Source organism: Patagioenas fasciata, chromosome 2 (assembly GCF_037038585.1).
Source record: "Patagioenas fasciata isolate bPatFas1 chromosome 2, bPatFas1.hap1, whole genome shotgun sequence".
Classification (NCBI taxonomy): domain Eukaryota; kingdom Metazoa; phylum Chordata; class Aves; order Columbiformes; family Columbidae; genus Patagioenas; species Patagioenas fasciata.
The window spans coordinates 144005553-144024143 of NC_092521.1; the positions used below are offsets into that span (position 1 = coordinate 144005553).

Here is an 18591-nt window from a genome sequence, read left to right on the forward strand (position 1 = left end):
TGAGATGAATATCGATATGATGAGCCTTTTTCTGTTTTATAGAGGCCTGGTGTTATTAGTTATCTTATGCTCCCTCTACTGACTCTCTAAGAAATGTCCCAAAAACCCTGTATGAAGCTTCTCTGAATTAATTGTTTAGGATTTGATATAACACTTCAAGGAATTTAAAAGGCATAAAGTACAATTCTGTGGAGTGCCAAATCCTTGTGAAAGTCAGAGAAAAGCATCTGTCTTCTACTTCCTTGTAAGACAGAAGCCTTAGAAAACAAATCCTTTCTGCAGCATCCATGGTATTAATTCCTATACAAGCTATTTACAATACTCTCATAGAATTTCTTCATAATGTTTCAAGAGTTTTACATTTAGGTGGAAAACAAGAACTAAAAATTTCCATTTTTGTATAGTTCTTAGCAATATTTCTTTACAACTCTGCTGCTTGGTTGAATCCACAAAATCTACCTGAAGTCTCCTGTTTTCCCATTGTAATGTGATGTGAAGGACAGCAATTTACTACTAGTGTGACACAAGCAACATATTTATTTTTTACATTTTGAAAACAACTCATGAAGTGATCAACAGGATATAATCTATAAAATATGTCAGCGAAACTTCCCCACAATTCAGAAATGACTTAACAAAGGACTTCGTATATTACTTCTATTATCTTATAAGGTGAATGATCTTCAGGACGGCTTACTGCTTTGCTATTCTTTTACTGAAGAAAAGCAATCCATCTATTGTGTTTTTGTGTGTTTTTTGTTTTTATAAAAAGTCACATTTAATAAGGATATTACTGGAATGTCTATATTACACGAACTGTATTGCATTATAAGATTTAAATACATAATTTTGTTGTTACATATAGCAAAAGCTATTAAACTAGTTTTGTTGTACATTAGAAACAAGTGCTTTCATACAATAATGATATCTACTTCATGATATGCCATGAAACTAAACCTTTGTAATTACAGACACTGGATATGAAGAGAGATGAAAATCAGAAAGTCACGATGAAATACAATTCCTACATTTCCTACACAGACCACTAGTCCTCTGAGCATCAACAAAATCCAGGTACTTACCAGATCAATCAGACTCTCCTGGATTCTGTTCAGTGTGGTGCGCAATCTGCTGCTGCTGAGCCCTGTTGATTCATACTGGAAGAAATACATTCTAGTCAAGTTGGGAAAGGAAAACCCATTGGTTTAAACTATACAGCGATACAGCAAAATTTCAGTTTGTAAACACCACCTACAGTGTGCTTACATTGAAGACTTAGCACAGAATCAGAACCACAGAAAATGAAAAGAAAATCAACAGGTAAGAGCACTCAACACTGCACCGATGTGAAGAATGACCCCAGTACCTTTCATACCAATAAACAACCAGTATCCTTTATTGCTATAATACTGTATTTGGGTGCAGGACTCTAGATTTTCTCATTTGGATGATGAGCCCAGAATGGTGCACCATCATGTCCCTACTGAGACCTGCATGCATTGTCTTGACTTCTCTCTCAAGCTATAAAATTTCTTGTAATTCCTTATTAAATTTCTAACTTGCTATGTAAAATTATATCCATTGATCTTATAAAGCAGTCATTATTACTTAGTGGCTATAAAGATCTACCTGAGAAATGTGTCATCTTCATGTTCACGTCCTAGAAGTATTATGGGGCAGATGTGGGAAAAAACAGTATAGCTGCACTGATTTTCTGGTAAATGCAAGGCATTATACCAGCTAAGGGTCTGATTCAACATGTGCAAATAATGTAGCTATTTATCTTCTACTTCCAATGAAAAACAAAAGAACAAACTAACACAACAACAAAAGTAGAAATGGGACGGCTAAGAAATGCACATTTACATCAAGTATCTGGAAGTATTTGAATCCCATTCTGGTATGTGATTCACACCAAACGGTGATTTACTGAACAATATCTGGAGCACTGTGGTACACTGCATTATTAGACTTCCTTTCAATGTGCTAAATAAGGGAAGAAAGTTCATGTCATCCCATCCACTCCTCTAGAAAATACAAAAACGTATAATTTAGGTCCCAATTTACTGCATCTAACATTTCTGACTTACGATGTCCATCTGCCCCAATCCTCATGTATATTCAATGAAAATTTACTTCTGAGCTGAACTCCCACTGGAAGTACACTCTGCTGAAATGTGGAACCTGATCTAGGAGATACAAATCACTATACGGTAGTTTCTCAAGACATGGCCATAAGGACTACAAATTCAAGACTGGCTATTCTCTCTGTTAAGGTAAGAACAAACAGAAAAAATACCCTGCTTAAATAACACAGCACATGTATATATAAAAAAATGTATTTGCAAGTTTCAGCCATTAAATTTCATTTTAAGAAATGTGCACCTGCACCACCAAAACTACACATCACACAATCTGCCACTAATTTTTTCTCTTTCTGCCTTTTAATTACTAACTTTCAATAGCTATCAGTAACTTCCACTTACTTATTCTATAATAGTGTATTTTTTCTAAAAAATGGCAATTTCACATTTGAAACATATCTGAATGAAAAGGAATGTAAGAACAAACTTAAATTTCTGTAAAACTTTAGATATCAAGAACTCCAGATTTATCAGACAACCAGTTAGAGCCTGAAGTCAGAACTGTGCATCCATATGTAGAAGGATAAAAAGAAAACCCAAAAATATTGTTGCTCAGCATTTTTCCAGAGGAACAGAACCAGATGACTTCACACAGAACATGTCACTCATCAGTATAACTGCTTTGTTTCATGTAACTTTTTGCTGTTTCTATATATAAAATGGTAGATATTTAAATTCCACAAATTGATGACCTAGTAAGGTTAAGTAAGCAGAGCATTAGGCAATTTACAGAATAATTTTACTCCTCACCAATTCTACACAACCGGTTATGATTAAAAGATAAAATAAAATGTTTTCCATTAGAATAATTAGTGGTTTACAAATTACTATGTCTTGTCAAAAAAATTATAACTTGCCTCAAATTTATTCTGCTAAAGAAGACTATTCTGTGGCATGTTCACAAATGTCTTACACGTTAGTGAACAGATATTAAATATAGGCAATTCCAGTTAATTTCATGTTAGGTTGCTCCATAATTTGAGAAAAGAAGGAAAGGAAGCCCTAACTTACATCCCATGAATTAAAAAGGTTTTGAAAGAGCAATTCTGGTTACAATGATGTGCAACTTTTGGCAGTGAAGAATGCCAAATGCTGACTACATAGGCTAATCATTCTGAAGAGGTCTGGAAAGAGCAAGGACTTAGCATCGTGGCTGGACATAGAACTCAACACATATATTTTAAATCCTTGGTTTTCTCTGAACTGGCAAGGAACTCTATACAATTAATCACTCTCCTTATGTGTGTACTAACTCACACATGCAACATAAGTACAATATTCACAAACAATTTCAACCACTTAAAGAAGTTAAATTACCGGCATACTTTTAAGAATCCCATTTGATGTTATTTTGTAAATAAAAATAAAACAGGAACACTCTCAGTGGTCTGAATCACATAACATCACTCATCTCTACTTTCTAAAGGTTTATAAACACTGTGAAGAGCGAGGACATTTAAGCAGCATTACAAGAGGGTTTATTACATTCATAGACCCTTTGTAAGCATTATGTTTCCCATGGAAAATCATCTGTCAAAACAAAAATTAGGCACACTACAAGAACATCATAATTTTACCACCCATCTGCTATAATGTTTACCTGCCTAGCACTGGGCTGTTCTCTATCACAAGTACAGAGTGAGGAACTCAGTGTGAGCTTTAGAAACAAAAAATGGAAGGAGCAAAAAAATAAAAATAAGTGCAACACAATGTGAATACCAGAGCAGCTGACTAAGCTAATGGAAATCAATTATCTTAACAAAAACAAAACAAAAAGCACCCACCCATCTTCTAAACACAAACAAATTGCAATTACATTTGTTCTGCCAAATAGAACAGCTCAAAACCATTTAGAGCTATATGTTGAGCCTGAAAATCCATTACAATTTGCCAGCAGATGATGATGAATTTGGAACCCCACAATATTATTACTAGTGAAGTAATTTAGGGGCCAAGAGAGGGGAAAATTATTTTTACACATAGCTTTTCACAAATGCTTTAAAACAATTCTGTTGAAATTCAATCTATGTTATGCATGGACATTGCCAACAAGCATTTATTTCAACTACATGATCACTCAAAGAAAACCTGTTTTCCGTAATGCAATTAGTTTGACAGAAGAATGTTAGACAGGAAAACATGTATTTCAAACCTCTTAAACCTGAGTTACTACTTAACTTTCATGGCCCTTTGGCCTCATCCTTTTGCTATTCTTATCTAAGTTAGATAAATACATATAGGAAAATTAAATCAAGTTCTACCCACTAGGCTCCAAACCACTACCCTCCTTCCACAGATTGCTCCTTTGCTCCTCACTTTCTCCTACTACTTCCAGGTGTTTTATGTTGACTTTCCTCTCTTTCACAACACTGCTGGAACAAAAGTACAGAATCTATTCAAAACATAACAGGATTCATGGCCCAGTGATAATGATGCTCCCAGTTCTTATTCCCCTTGTTGCTGATCTAATCAGCCTTTTCTTACTCCTGCATTGAAATCCACTCTGTTGGCACTTATTTTTTCTGGGGATTACATATTAGGTAGTATTTTAAGTAAAGAGAACTGCTCTGCATTCTCATTCTGTGTGTACAGTGATACTTGGAAATGAATAAAATGTTTCTACCTACCATGTCGTTTCGGCCAAAGAATGTATAGACTGCATACAGATAGTAATCGAAGAGCTGGGACATGAAGTGGATCACATCAAATGCAATTGGTTTCAGAATATTCATCATCTGCATGTATTTCCCTTAAAAATCGAACACAGAACATCAGTTTCCTCAGCGTGTTACAAAGACAGCACTGAGTTTGACAAACTCAAAACCAGCTTTACAAAGTTTATTATTTAGCCCTGAATATTGATTAAGTACAACTCAGTAATATTTTAGAGATTGGGGTGTTTAAAAACAAAGCTAAATATAATTATGAAGACACCTGAAATGCTTCAAGACTTCTCCAAATACGGATGTTAATTCATATCAAAATGTCTTGAACGATTCTTGGTCTTTTGGTACCAAATTCAAATGTTATCTAGAACCACTGAAGATTTTATGCATTAGTGTGCATTTATATGTGCACATATGGATATTTTTCAAGCAACAGAAAAGAACAGTGTAAAAATTATAAGCCCAAGAATGGATTTCATCCAACAACACTAGGAATAATGTGTTTCACATCAGCAACATAGCATTTCCTGCTCTCTTCCCTTTTTATCTTTGGATGAGAAAACCAAATAGTTTTAAGATGTATGTTTGAAATGTTTCTAGAGGAACAGACTGACAGAAAAAGAGGATGCTGGGACCCTGGCACATCCACAAAGAAGAAGAATTCCTTCTCTTCCTTCTTGTTCTCTGATGTTGCACACGTGGCTTAGAGAAAATTATTTTTTTTAATTTTTTTTTAATATATATTTCAGGACCTCTATCTATGTGTTAGTCAAGTCAAACTGATCATAGGATTTGGACGCAGAAAGAAATTTTTCCGTAACAGGGCCTATAGTTTTTAGTTCTTTTCTCTTCCAGCACAGGGCATGGCTCTTTTCATCGAGTCATACCAAAACCGCACTTAATGAAAACCTCAATATAGCAGCTACCTTGTGTTTCCTGCTGACTAGCTCAAAAATTGTGTTTACCCTATAGGCATCTTAAAAACATAAAGAATATGTATAATAAGTTTTGGGTTATTGCAGTGACATCAATTTTTGAACCAAAATGTAAATGCAGTCCACCCAGCAGATCATTTAACAAATTGTCACATTCCAGACATGTTTTGATGTGATAGGTTGGAAAAAAATTATGATTACTAAAATAATTTCTTTTTCTTGTAGTCAGCAACACTGTTTTCAAGTTAATGCTGTGCCCAGCAAACTAACTTATTCATCAATACAGAAATACTGTTTTATGCAAAGAAACTGAGTAACAAAGAGACAAAATTAGTTGTTTGTATCAGGGGAGTTATGTGAACTTTTTAAGCATTTACTTATGTAGGTCAGTAAAGATAATGTTAATTTGACAAATACATGATACACATACATACATGGTAAGATGACATAGCAGTATGGTAAGAATCAAGCAATAACCTGACATCGCTACTTTCCAGGTTTCCATCAAGCTTAGATTCCCTGCCTGAATACCACGCATCTGTGTCTCAGCTTGCTAACACTCACAAGCATATATTACATTATTTTTGGAGATTTGACAGATGGCAATTCTTAATATTTGGCAGTTTAGCCCAACTGTTAATTCTATGTGTAATTATCAGTGTTTTGATCTACAGTATTATGAACAAATTGGAGACTTAAAAAAATTCTATTTGTCTTCCAAAAGAGAAACCCAAATGAAACTAATTCTAGCACAGCCCAATATAGAAATTTTCAGATGTTTGGGAAAGGATGGTACCCCACTCAAAGCAGCTGTCACCTCCACATGTGATATGTGAATATTCTGTATTGCCACAGCCTGATTTTTCCCACTTACTATGTGATAAACACATATTTAAATTTGCCTGCAACCATACACTATATAAAGGCAATGCATTACATTCTGGACAGTTAGATTTCCAAATATCTGTGCTGTTGGCATGAATATTTTAAGGTAATCTCTGAGGCAGCATCTTATGCTTTTCCAAAGGGCTACATATTGTACACTGCTCAAGTATTGTCCCTACAAAAATCTCCTGAAGCCAAGAACATTTCTATATTATTACATCACTCAGCATCTTGACACAAGTGTTCCAAGAACATTTCCTCTTAATTGCTCTAACAGGATGCCAACTTTTAACTTCTGTATATTGTTACCCAGTTGCACTGAAATTCCTATTTTGAGTGAGAAGGGGTGTATGAGAACATTTCCAAACAGAACTAACAGCCCAAACACACGCCATGCTGGAAACCTCCAGAAATACATGAAAACACACCACTTAGAGTTTCAACAATTCCGAGCATCTTGACTTTCTAGAGGCTCTCTGATTGTAGCTAAAACTGCTGAAGATTTGCAGGTTTCTTTTGAAGTATTATCTCCAACCCTTCTTTTGTCCTTAAAGACAGTAGTAGGTACAGAGTGTTGTCTATCAGACTAATCTATATAAAAATTATCAGTAAAACCAAAAAGGTAAACAAAAACACAATCTCCTGAAAAATATATGTTTGAGTTTTAGTATATCTGTGGTCATCAGTAAAATAATTTTCCAGGGAGTCTCACCGTTACAAACATGCAGCTTACAATAACATACATTAGGAGCTAAAACAGCACTTTGAAGGAAAAAGTAAAAGCCCATTCTATTTATGTGATTTTGAAAGACCGTATGATTTGGGGGTTTTTAAGCCACATGAGATTCTATGCTATGTGACCAATCACTTCCCTTAACTGCAAGATTCCTGCTGTGAGATTCGTCATCACCACTATTATTTTCTTAAAAGTTAATGTGTGTTAAAGCAAGCAAAATCTAGGAGTTTCTTCCCAAGAAATGCTCACAACACAAGCAAAAATGAGGCAAAAAAAGGTATTAAAAACCCCAACCTAACAAATCGTTTAATGGGTATTTCTGAAGTCAGATTGATATTAATTAAAATAAGAAATCACCCAATCAATACATAAAGAGGCATGGCCATTAATTATTCTTGTGGATGTACAGAACCTAGATCAAAATATTCAATACAAATTTAATACAGATTCATTCTTCCTTCACATTTTAAGTCAATACACAATGGCTTGATAGAAAAAAATTAACTTTATAAATTAATCTCATGGTTACTTTATGGCAAAAAAAAGAAATAATTACCTGGTTTGTTAACTTGAGGGAAAACCAAATAAATTGAACTGTTCACTTGAAATTAAAATTAAACAAAGTTATAGCAGCTCCCATTTCAATTATACATAGCAATTCATTTTGGTAGTTTATAAATATTAAGCTACACTTTGTTTTATTCATCTAGCCTCCATACACAGCATACAACATACAGGAATAGTTCAAAATAGGTTATGAGCACTGTTATACTCACTCAGTGAGTACTACTATTCGCGTAACATCCCTTCCTAAAAAGTGAGGCAACAATTTCTGTTGATTTATTGGGCAACTTAAATCCGTATCTTCATCTCACTCCAGATTTCTCTTTTTAAGCCTAGCTTCCTTTATGATTTGTTGTTAACTAAGATCATGGTGCTGATCTAAATCTACCATACATCATGCTGATGCAACATATAAGAGGCAGGGACATCAGAGACGACATGCAGCAGGGACAAAAACTGCTTAAGTACTCACATCCTTGCCACCAGAACAAATCTCTCTTAAAATAGAGCCTTATTTTCAAGTAACAGAACTTTAAGAGAGTACAGGCTTTCTGGAGATAGGACATATCTATAGCGTCCCCTGTACTATGCTAGACCCATCTTTATTTTTTGAGGCACCATATCATTGGTCTTGCATACGCAATTCACTTAGTCCAACTTCATGAAAAAACTAGACCCTTAGGCCACACTGGCAGCCTAGATCTCCTGTGCAGAGGGCAAGCAGCTCCAAAAGACAAGTGCTAAGGTATCTGTGCAATGACACACATGCAAAGTAGCCAACAATGTATCATCTTCCAGAATTACCTGCCTTTGATAACGAAGGGATTCTAAGATATACTCCCTGAAATTAGCGTTAAGTACCATGGCATTTTCCCAGCCAAAAATCTGAGACAGTGTGAGACAAACTGGTGCCTTCCATGGCACAAGCAGAGATGGATGTTAAACAAAGGGCATGTTCCATGGCAGTCCTGTCTGCTGGGGGAAAATCCAGAAGACTGGATTGTACCTAGATCTCCTACAACCTGACTAGGACAAACTCAAAGGGAAAAAACAGACCTATTCTCTCAGGAAGTTACATCAAGAGTTAGAAGTACTGGAAGTCTTGCCAAAACTAAACTTCCCAAAGATGGTAAAAATCAGGAGTTGTCCAATTACAGAAGACTAACAAAAGCAAACCAAACTGGGGGAGCATGACAGGACCGAAACTGTAAACGAACAAGACAGCCCAAAGGCAAGAATAAATACTTTGCCTTGGTTTTAATTGGGAACAATGATACTGACAGCGAGAAAAACGAGGAGAACAGGGTGACTAATAGAACTGAACTGGCCACTTTCAGCCAGAATGAGAATGAGCCGGAAAAGACTTTAAAAACAGTCATGCTACAGGAGCAAAGGAATCAAGTCATAATAAAAAATGGCTGTGAAATCACCAGTCTGGCAATCAGTATAATAACCTGTATGTGCAATAGGCAATGATGACGTGGGCTGTATGGCTACAGTTGAAAAAACTGCCAATTAGAGTACATTCAAGAAGTAGTATAGTCATTCAAGCAACTATTGATCCAGTGCATCATTTGCAGGATGCAGGACTTCAGATCAAGTTTTGAAGAAAGTATGGAAGTGACAGAAGCAGAAAGATGAAAGCAAAATTAAGATTTATTCAAAGTATTAATTTAGCAATGTTGCACAGGAAACAAGCGAAGCTAGGGTTTTTTAAATAAACAATGGCTTAATGAAAGAGAAGTCAGAATGGAGTGTGTTGAAAAGGGAAATATCTGGAAAAGCTACTAGTGGAGTTCCCAGCAACTGGCCTCTTCTTTAGTGTTGTCATTAATGACTCTGGCACAAAACTAAAAGCGTGATAATGGAAAAAGATAAGGAGGCACCATCAGAACTGAAAAGGATTGACATAATGTACAGGAGGAACTAGAGGACCTTGATGACTCCTGTAACAGAAATTGGATGAAATTCAATAGTACAAAATGTAAAAGCCATGCACTTGGGGACCAATTAATTAAAAACATGCATCTTAGCAGCTTATCCCTTGGAAAAAACTGGGAGAGTGAAGGGCCTGGCTGTACATGCTCATTACAGATGGACTGAACTGCCAGTACAAGGAAGCTGTGAGAAATCCAAAGAGGTGCAAAACAGAGGCAACCACTGACCAAGATGCTGCCATACAACAGTGGCCCAATGCAGCAAGACCTCATCCAAAGTATTGCACATGATTTTGACAAGACTACAACAAAAGCAGAAAGAAAAAATAGTAAGAAAGTAGGGGATATGAGCTTGTGGTGGGCAAATACATAGGATACAATAAAGCTTGGTACATTTAGTTTAGTAAATCAAAGACTCAGAAGAAACAGGATTGCTTTTTGTAAGAACAGCGGGGCAGTATGTATCAAAGAACAAGATGATCTGTTGAACCTAAAAGTTTATTTTGGCATAAAATCAAGTGAGCAGAAAATAGGTGGATTTTTATTTTTTATTTTTTTATTTTTAACCATGAATTTGATAAGTCTTCTCGAATAGAACTCTTATTAGATAGTGGTGGGAACGAAAGAGAAGTATGACATGTCCCGCAGTAGCAGGGGCTGCAGGAGGTCCCTTTCTAATTTCATGTTCCAAATACCACTATTATCAGTCATTACAGAATCAAGATATACCACTGCCAATAGCAGAAATATTGAAAATTAAATGTCATTCCAAAAGGGGGAAAAAGCATATGTATGAGATTTGCAAATAACGTTTAAGTTTGGGGTTATGGCCAGAATCCACAAATAAAATAACTCTTTATGTAAAGTTGGAAAACTAGAACTACAGCTCCAGCTGCTCTCACCCTGTGTTAGGGCAGAGGGGCAGGAGCAGCGGCTGGGGGAAGACTGAGTGGTTTGCATGAAAGTGTCATGTGTCATTTCTAAATTCAATCCTAACTTTACTTAGAGCAAAGCCTTATTTTAGAAGGTAGCAAACAAATCTCTCCAACCTTACTCACAGATCAACACCAGAAAAGTTACAACAAAATAATCTCATATTTCATTTCAGGTTTATATTGTACATGTTCCAAGAGGAAAAAAAAAAATGCAAAAAAGGTTTTAAAAATCAATTTCTGATTCATATGCTGCCTTTTAAGACAGCAAAAGGTACTAACCAGATGTCAGAGTAGTCATTTTTAAAATCAGCTTACTCTGAAGTACCATAATCTTTCCAAGCACATAAACATTGAAAACAAAATCGATATAACAAACTTATTAATATAACACATATAGAATTCTTCCCTCTTCTGCCTAACCTGGTAAATTTAGGTAGTTGCTTCCCCTTCTCTATAAATAACATTAAAGTCAGTAGCAGAAAATTCCTATCGTACAATTTCCTAGATAAACAAATGGAAATCATTATCACAAAAAAAACAATCCCATTACAACTAGAACTGGAAGGGAGGGTTTTCATAGAAAACTTTTGGCCAGAAAGGACTTCCAGACGTCACTTAGTGCAACCTCCTGCTCAGAGCAGGTCTAAGGAAATGAGGTTGCTCAGGTGCTTGACCAGTAGCATCTTGATCACTTCTCCACTGTTTTGACGCATTCAATATTTTAGAGAAATAATCCACCATTATTGGTTAAAATCAATATATGCATGCAGAATTATTTTCAAAGTAAAAATAACTCACAGGATATAACCAAATCTGTTCATTTAATTAAAAATGTTTTGGTCTAGTGCTTTATTTCTATTTCATAAAGATTTTCAAAGAGTGCAAATAGAGCCCAATGAGGTGTGTTTTTAAAAGCCTTAAAATTAATTTAACATATTTAATATAATCCATAGGTTTGCATTAAAATAAAAAACACATGTAAAATACTTCAATTGTTCTACATACCAGCAAGCCTTATTACATTCAGTGTAGTGTTTGTTAGGATAGGTGCATTCACTTTATTGAGGTTATAATCTGATCTCTTTCTGCTCCTCAGAGTTTCTCGAGAAACACTTTAAAGAAAACAAAACAAAAGACACCAAATATGACTGCTCATTATATTCAAGGACATACACATAAAATTTAGTAGAAAATAAATCCTTCCTTCCCCCTTCTTTCACATAACAGTATGTCTTCCAGTATTTTATTTATGCCAACGCATAACTGGTTTAAGATTCTAACATTTAAAGAGAGGAGCTTGGCCTAATTTACATAACATTGTGCTAGAGAAAGGAGTTTCTGAGTTGTAGTCCAAGGTTGGAGTTCTTGCAGGCCTCTCTCTGGCCTCAGCCATCATTTTAACCACTCTGACTCAAGTTCATAGTTTATGAGGTGAAATAAAAAAAAACAACAAAACAGGGGCAGACTAGTAAGCTACAGCTGAAAATTACTATCTGGAAATGGAAACAATTTTGAAGAATGCGAAACTAAGATAACATTAGATTTTTCATAAGTTGTAGTCCTACAAGAACCAGGGAGTCTGACTCATTGATCCTAATGGATCCCTTCCAACTCGAGATATTCTATGATTCTGTAAGAGAAACCTTCTGCCAGCTGCCATACCTCAAAATGATATTCTTCCAAAAACTCAGAAAGCTTCAATTTCACAGCACGAAGCTATGGACAGTGACTGTGGTTTGTTTCAATTAAGTAATATTTATCAATATCTCCACCACTTCTTTGAAATGAAGTAGCTTATGTGACATATCTTATGAAACCATGCTAACAAACCATGCTAACAATATTTTATCTTAAAGACTTATTTAAAAAAAAAAAAGATTATACATATATATAAATATATATTCCTCTGCTTCGACCCAAGTGATGGCTTTCTAGTTCTCCTGCAATCCTCTGCATACATGTAGTATTAGCCTGCTTCACAAAGTGTGAATGGACATCCAAGTAGACAGAAATTCATATTTCAGATCCTTTTAAAGGTTACAGGCTTGGATTTTGTTTATATTAATATAAATAAAGTATTTAAACATATTTTTTCATCAAAATATAATATGCATATTCATGTGTGTATATATATCTGAAGGTGTGTGTATATATATTCTTAAAGAAAGAGAGAATGTAAAATTCCAAATTACCACATTCAAGCTACGGGAGAATTCAATTTTTTTTTTTAAATCTGCAAAAGTTTACTTTTGTTCTGCAAAAGTAAAAGCCCAACTTCAAGCCATTTGTCTGCAAACAACTGCTTTTGACACAACAGAAATTATATGTATGTACAACAGCAGTTGTAGAAGAACCTGCAGTTAACATCTAATGCTCAATAATCAGTTTTCCACTACCTGCTTCAGAGAGCGTTTATCCTCCTTCAAAATCTTGCCTTCCAAAGTTCCTTTCTGCAATAATGATGAGCAGTCTAATGTTCCTCCCCCTTCCGAAGATCTAAGTGCTGAGCCTTTCTAACTGTGCAGGTAGCATAAAGATTATTTGATTATTATTCTACTGTTGTAGAGTACAGATTAAACAGAAAATGAACTAATTAGAGTACTGAGATAAAAAGCCTGTAAATGAGACCAGGGACTGACACGGTCTACTTACCTTTTCACAGGGGCATCTCCTGTCTGCTCATCCACATAATCTCTTTTCAGCTCTTCGGGAACATCACTGTCACTATCATACTCCTGATATGCACTTTTTTCTTGTTCATCGGATTCATACTGTTAAAAAAAAAAGTCGTTATTTTCCTTACAATATTGTCCCTCATTCAGTGTAGCATTTTGGTCACTTCTTGGCTTTTACCTCAATCAGGATACAAAAACTTAGCTGGCTGAAAGGCTGCTGATAACGTTCGTTAAAATGCAGCACACAAATTATACAAAGCCATTCCTAAACAAACTTCTATTCTCAGATGTTGATTAAGAGTAAATATTTCCATCACCCTATTTCTTCCAGCTACTGATAACTTTTTTTCTTTCTTGTTGCTGTTTCAAGTACCCACATATCTGAGCTTATCATTTGCTTTACAATCTGACAAAACTGTAATAAAGCCTAAAAATGTATCCATATGGTGACGATAAACCGAAAAAACCTGGCACCACAAAATCCTTAATTATTAATGCAAGAAGGACTAAACTATTGCTCCACAAAAATGCTTATTTATATCATACACATACACAAAACCAAACCAAAACAAACAAAAAACACAAAACAAAAAAGCCACTGCCAAATTCCAGCTGTTTGTAAAATTCATTTTTAATACACTCCAAAGACATTCCTACCAGACAGTCTTTCAACCACTGTCTTGACTTTGGCTGGGACAGAGTTGATTTTCTTCCTAACAGCTGGTATAGAGCTGTGTTTTAGGTTTGGTATGAGAAGAATGTTGGTAATACACTGATGTTTCGGTTGTTGCCAAGCAATGTTTATACCAAGTCAAGAACTTTCCAGGGAGGAGGCTGGAGATGCACAAGAAGCTGGGAGGGGACACAGCTGGGACGGCTGACCCAGACTGGCCAAAGGGATGTTCCATACCATATGATGTCAAGTTCAGTATATAAACTTGGGGAATCTGGCTGGGGTGATGATCCCTACTTGGGGACAGGCTGAGCATCAGCCAGAGGGTGGTGAGCAATTGCATTGTGCATCACTTGTTTTGTATGTTCTTTTTATTATTATTACTATTAGTTTATTATTATATTCTTTTCTGTTCTATTAAACTGTCCTTATCTTAACCCTCGAGTTTCACTTTTTTTTCCGATTCTCTTCCTCATCTCACTTGGCAGGGTGTGAGTGAATGGCTGCGTAGTGTTTAGCTGCCTCCTGGGTTAAACCACAACAAACCCCAAAATATTTGTCATGACCATGTAATTCTTTTTTTTCTCACTGATTTTTCTGCACCAATTCTCTTCAACTATATGCTGTTTTATCCACATCAACAGCAAGAAGAGTACCTTTATATACACCTGTACGTTCTATACACAAACTTTGGACATGGAACAAACAGAAACTGCAGAGCAAGCAAGGAACAGGATTCTGCAATGCAAATTAGATACTTTTCCTCCTAGAGGAAAATAAAAACTAAAACACAACCCAAAAAACATACCACACCATATTACCCTAAGAAACATTCTAAAGGTATAACTCAACTGTATCAGTGGAATAAATGAGTGGGGGCTAGATAAAAAGTATTTCATTTTTCTTTTTTTGTTTGCTCCCTTTGCTTTCTCAGAAAACTTCACTATGTGTCTAAGACATGCTTGGATTTATTTGTGTGTGCTGGTTCTTGGTTTTGCTTTGAAACACACAGCATCCTTTATCTAGTTAAAGGCACAAAATCCAGATATTTGAAATATTTATCTAATTATCAGTGAAACAATTCCTCTTTGATGGAAGAAAGCCTCAAGCACCATTTGTTTCATTTGTCACAAATGCCACAAATTGTTCCAGAATAACACTATGAAAAATATGAATGCATAGATAAATTAACAATGTACACCTGCCTTGAGACATGCCTTTTCATACTGAGGAACAACATTTGAAGTTAATTGCATCTTTTGAAAAATGAGAAGGTTAAGCAGTTACAGACAACTACTGACTCCAAACACCCAGCTGCTTTTTTATTTTCTGAAACTGTTTCACTCTGTTCAATTGTTGAATTGCATTTCAAAGATTGTAAGAGAACTATTTTCAATTAAAGGATGGAAGATTTGAGCTTAACAAGTCATGTCTGCAAAAAATGAGCAACACAGACCACAGCATATAATAACACCATATAGGATTTCCATGGTAGATATGCATTATCATTGCTAGAGAGTGAGTTATGTGGAGAAATACTATTCACAAACACAGATAATAGAGGGGTTTCCTTACAATTATGAAGCCATACTTACATACTAAAAGTGTACAGCTGGGATTTTGAATTGCAAATTTCAGGTGGGTTTTTTTGTTAATCTTTTTCTAGTCCAATTAAAAGCAGCATTTAATGTCAATCTCTTTTCGAAGTGTTCAGGGTTGTCTTGTAGTATAGGTACTTTAGCCACTTCAAAAATAATGAAATAAACTTTTTCACAGTGTAAATTTCTTAATCCAGAAAAGATTAAAACAAATACTTGATGCTCTTTTCCTGACCCTTTTCCTGAATACCTACACAACTATTACAGCATTAAGTATATCCACTGGGCTCCAGAATGCACTTGCACTTGAAGAGAGACCACAATACTTTTCCTTTTAATTTTTTCCTTAACATGTACACTGCTCTGAAGTCATTTTATCCAAGGAGTCAACAACGACACATACAACAAAGACAGTCTGGTTCCAGGATCCTTGAGAAATGGCAGGGATTTAAAGGATAAAACTGCTCTCCAGAGGGGAAAACCAAGACAGACAGACAAAGGCAATGCCAATTTCTCAATCATCCCAAATTAACTAAGAGACACATTTTTTCAGTCATGCATGGCAATGCCTGGTCCCAGCCCCAAGCCGCGGAGGCTTTTAAAGCCTCACACTATGAAAGCTGTATATTATAACAGCAGGAAGTCCACAGTACAGACACATTCAAAAGAAACAGAAAAGCTCAGACAGAAAAAAAATAATGTAGTATGAGACACAGACTAAAAAGAAATGTTCTGATCATTAGTATTAACAGGCAAAATTTCTGCCTTGTGAACATTCCAGACAAAGGAAAGCTATAATGAAAGCAGCTCAGTTTATTTCAAAAATGACCTGAGTTCAGGCTTGCTTAAGGACAAAGAAACTCATAGTTTAACAAACTTGGCTGGAACACTAGCATGGAGAATTACCACCAGTTATTAAGCATTAATATATAATAAATGACATGCTGATTCAATTAAAATCCAGTGATAGTAAAACGATAAACTGACTACAAATAGTTAACTGCAATTCATATTGATATATCAATCTGACAGCTGACATCTTAACTGTCTTAACATCATAGATTAAGATAATTTCGAGAATTTTTTTTCTTTTTTACATGGAAGAATACTTTATTAAGTCTCCTCAACCGAATGCTGTTAATGAGCTGGAAAAGTTATTTAATGAGATTAAAATATCTGCAACTTTAAATTATGTAGTAATTCTCAACTGTTGAATAGTGGCCTCAACCTGAAGAGACGTTATAAATCCATTTTGAATATGCAAAGTCTCCAGTAAAATTTTAAAGTGCTAAAAGGAATCCAGATCTCTTGTAGCAACAGTCAGTTCACAAGCGTTTAGGCAATCTGCCCAAAGGAATCCACAGAACAGCAATCAGATACACTGAACTTGAAGAGTGTTACAAACCTGTAAGTTAACTGTATCGCAACAAAAATATTTTAGGGAGCTGCGGAAAAGGGGCATAAGGCATCTCACTGAAGCTCGACACATAGAGCTGAGGTGTCTGGATCCAGAAGCCCCTATTCAGTTGTCCAGAACCGCCACAGCTATGCTGTTGGAAAGACTTTAAATTCTCAAAAGAAATCCTGACATTTCTTAGCATCCTACAGATCATTTGACAAGTAAATCAATTGCTTGTGTCCTTGTCATTCAGTTTCTTGAAATACCTGGGAACATGTCTGCATTCTCTGGAAACAAAATTTTGCAACCTCCATCTGAAATAATTTGAATTTTAAGTGCTAATATGTGCCTACACCTTAACTTGTCAGTCAAGAAACGGAAAACTTTTGTAGACATTTTATCCCACAGTACCTAAGCAAGTTATTTCTGTATCTATGTAAAAGATTATCAAATATGTGTAACTTTGATTTAAAAATAAAAAAGAAAAAATGGAAAAGGAAGACAAAAATTGCGAAAAGGGAATTAGGACAGTCAGCTGGAGAATATACTTACTGGGGTCACAAGAAACCTTGGTTCTAATATTAGTCAGGTTACACATCCTGTACAACTATTGACAAGTTAATTAACCTATTCTGTGCCTCAATTCTCTTGGTAAATGTGCATAATACTTCCTTGGCTTGTGAGCTTTTGGAAAGGATTTTATCCTTCCAGTGACTATGTTAACATCCAAATACACTGATGGAAACCAAGCAGCTTCTTAGCATTGTGGAACACCCTTGTCTGCACTCTCACTATGATTCTATAGATATACTTCACATCTTTAAATACTAAAAACAGTGAGTTTCCATTTTCCAATTGATTAAACTCAAGCTACCACATAGAACAAACTTGTTTATATATAGCGTTGCTAGAAACATGTCAAAGGAAATATTCACCACAACTGATTTCCACAAGGACGGAAGAAAAATCATAAGCATCTTCCTCCATAAGCAATTTACATTGAACAAACTGAAATTTAACATCACATTTCAGCTAAAAAAAGTTCCATACACTATTCCTAAGTTGTCTAAATACCACTATATTTAAGGTTAAAATAGATATTTTATAATTTGGACGACTGTAAATCTAACCTATATTTCACAAGAAAAACGCATAAGTCATGATATCATTGGTCTTTTAGTTTTTCCACATAGAACATTCTGTCCTTCTGGCATCAAAAGAAAGCCAAAATTCATTATAGCTCTTCAACAGGCACAAAACCAGATTTTATCAATTTAAAATACACTAAAGTTTCACTATTGTAATAAAGAACACTAAATTAGTGCACCGCTTTGAAAAAGGAGGACAGTGCAGCCAGCTTTGAAAGCTTCTGACGATGCACAAGCCTACCAAATGGGACACTGTCCAAAATTAAAGATGAGGAAATCGTAACATGGACTTTGCT

The 18591-nt window shown here is 35.4% G+C and overlaps 1 protein-coding gene across 1 annotated transcript in view; it reads right to left on the bottom strand.

The window, feature by feature from the left end:
• The window catches only part of VPS50 (VPS50 subunit of EARP/GARPII complex), an 89600-nt gene that overhangs the window by 20151 nt on the left and 50858 nt on the right, over positions 1-18591 (bottom strand). Inside the window, exons 19-22 of the mRNA XM_065830889.2 lie at positions 13455-13573; positions 11808-11914; positions 4772-4893; positions 1083-1157 (exon numbers count right to left, since the gene is read on the bottom strand). Of these exons, the coding sequence (XP_065686961.1) occupies positions 1083-1157; positions 4772-4893; positions 11808-11914; positions 13455-13573 (423 nt within the window). The remainder of the gene's footprint in view (positions 1-1082; positions 1158-4771; positions 4894-11807; positions 11915-13454; positions 13574-18591) is intronic.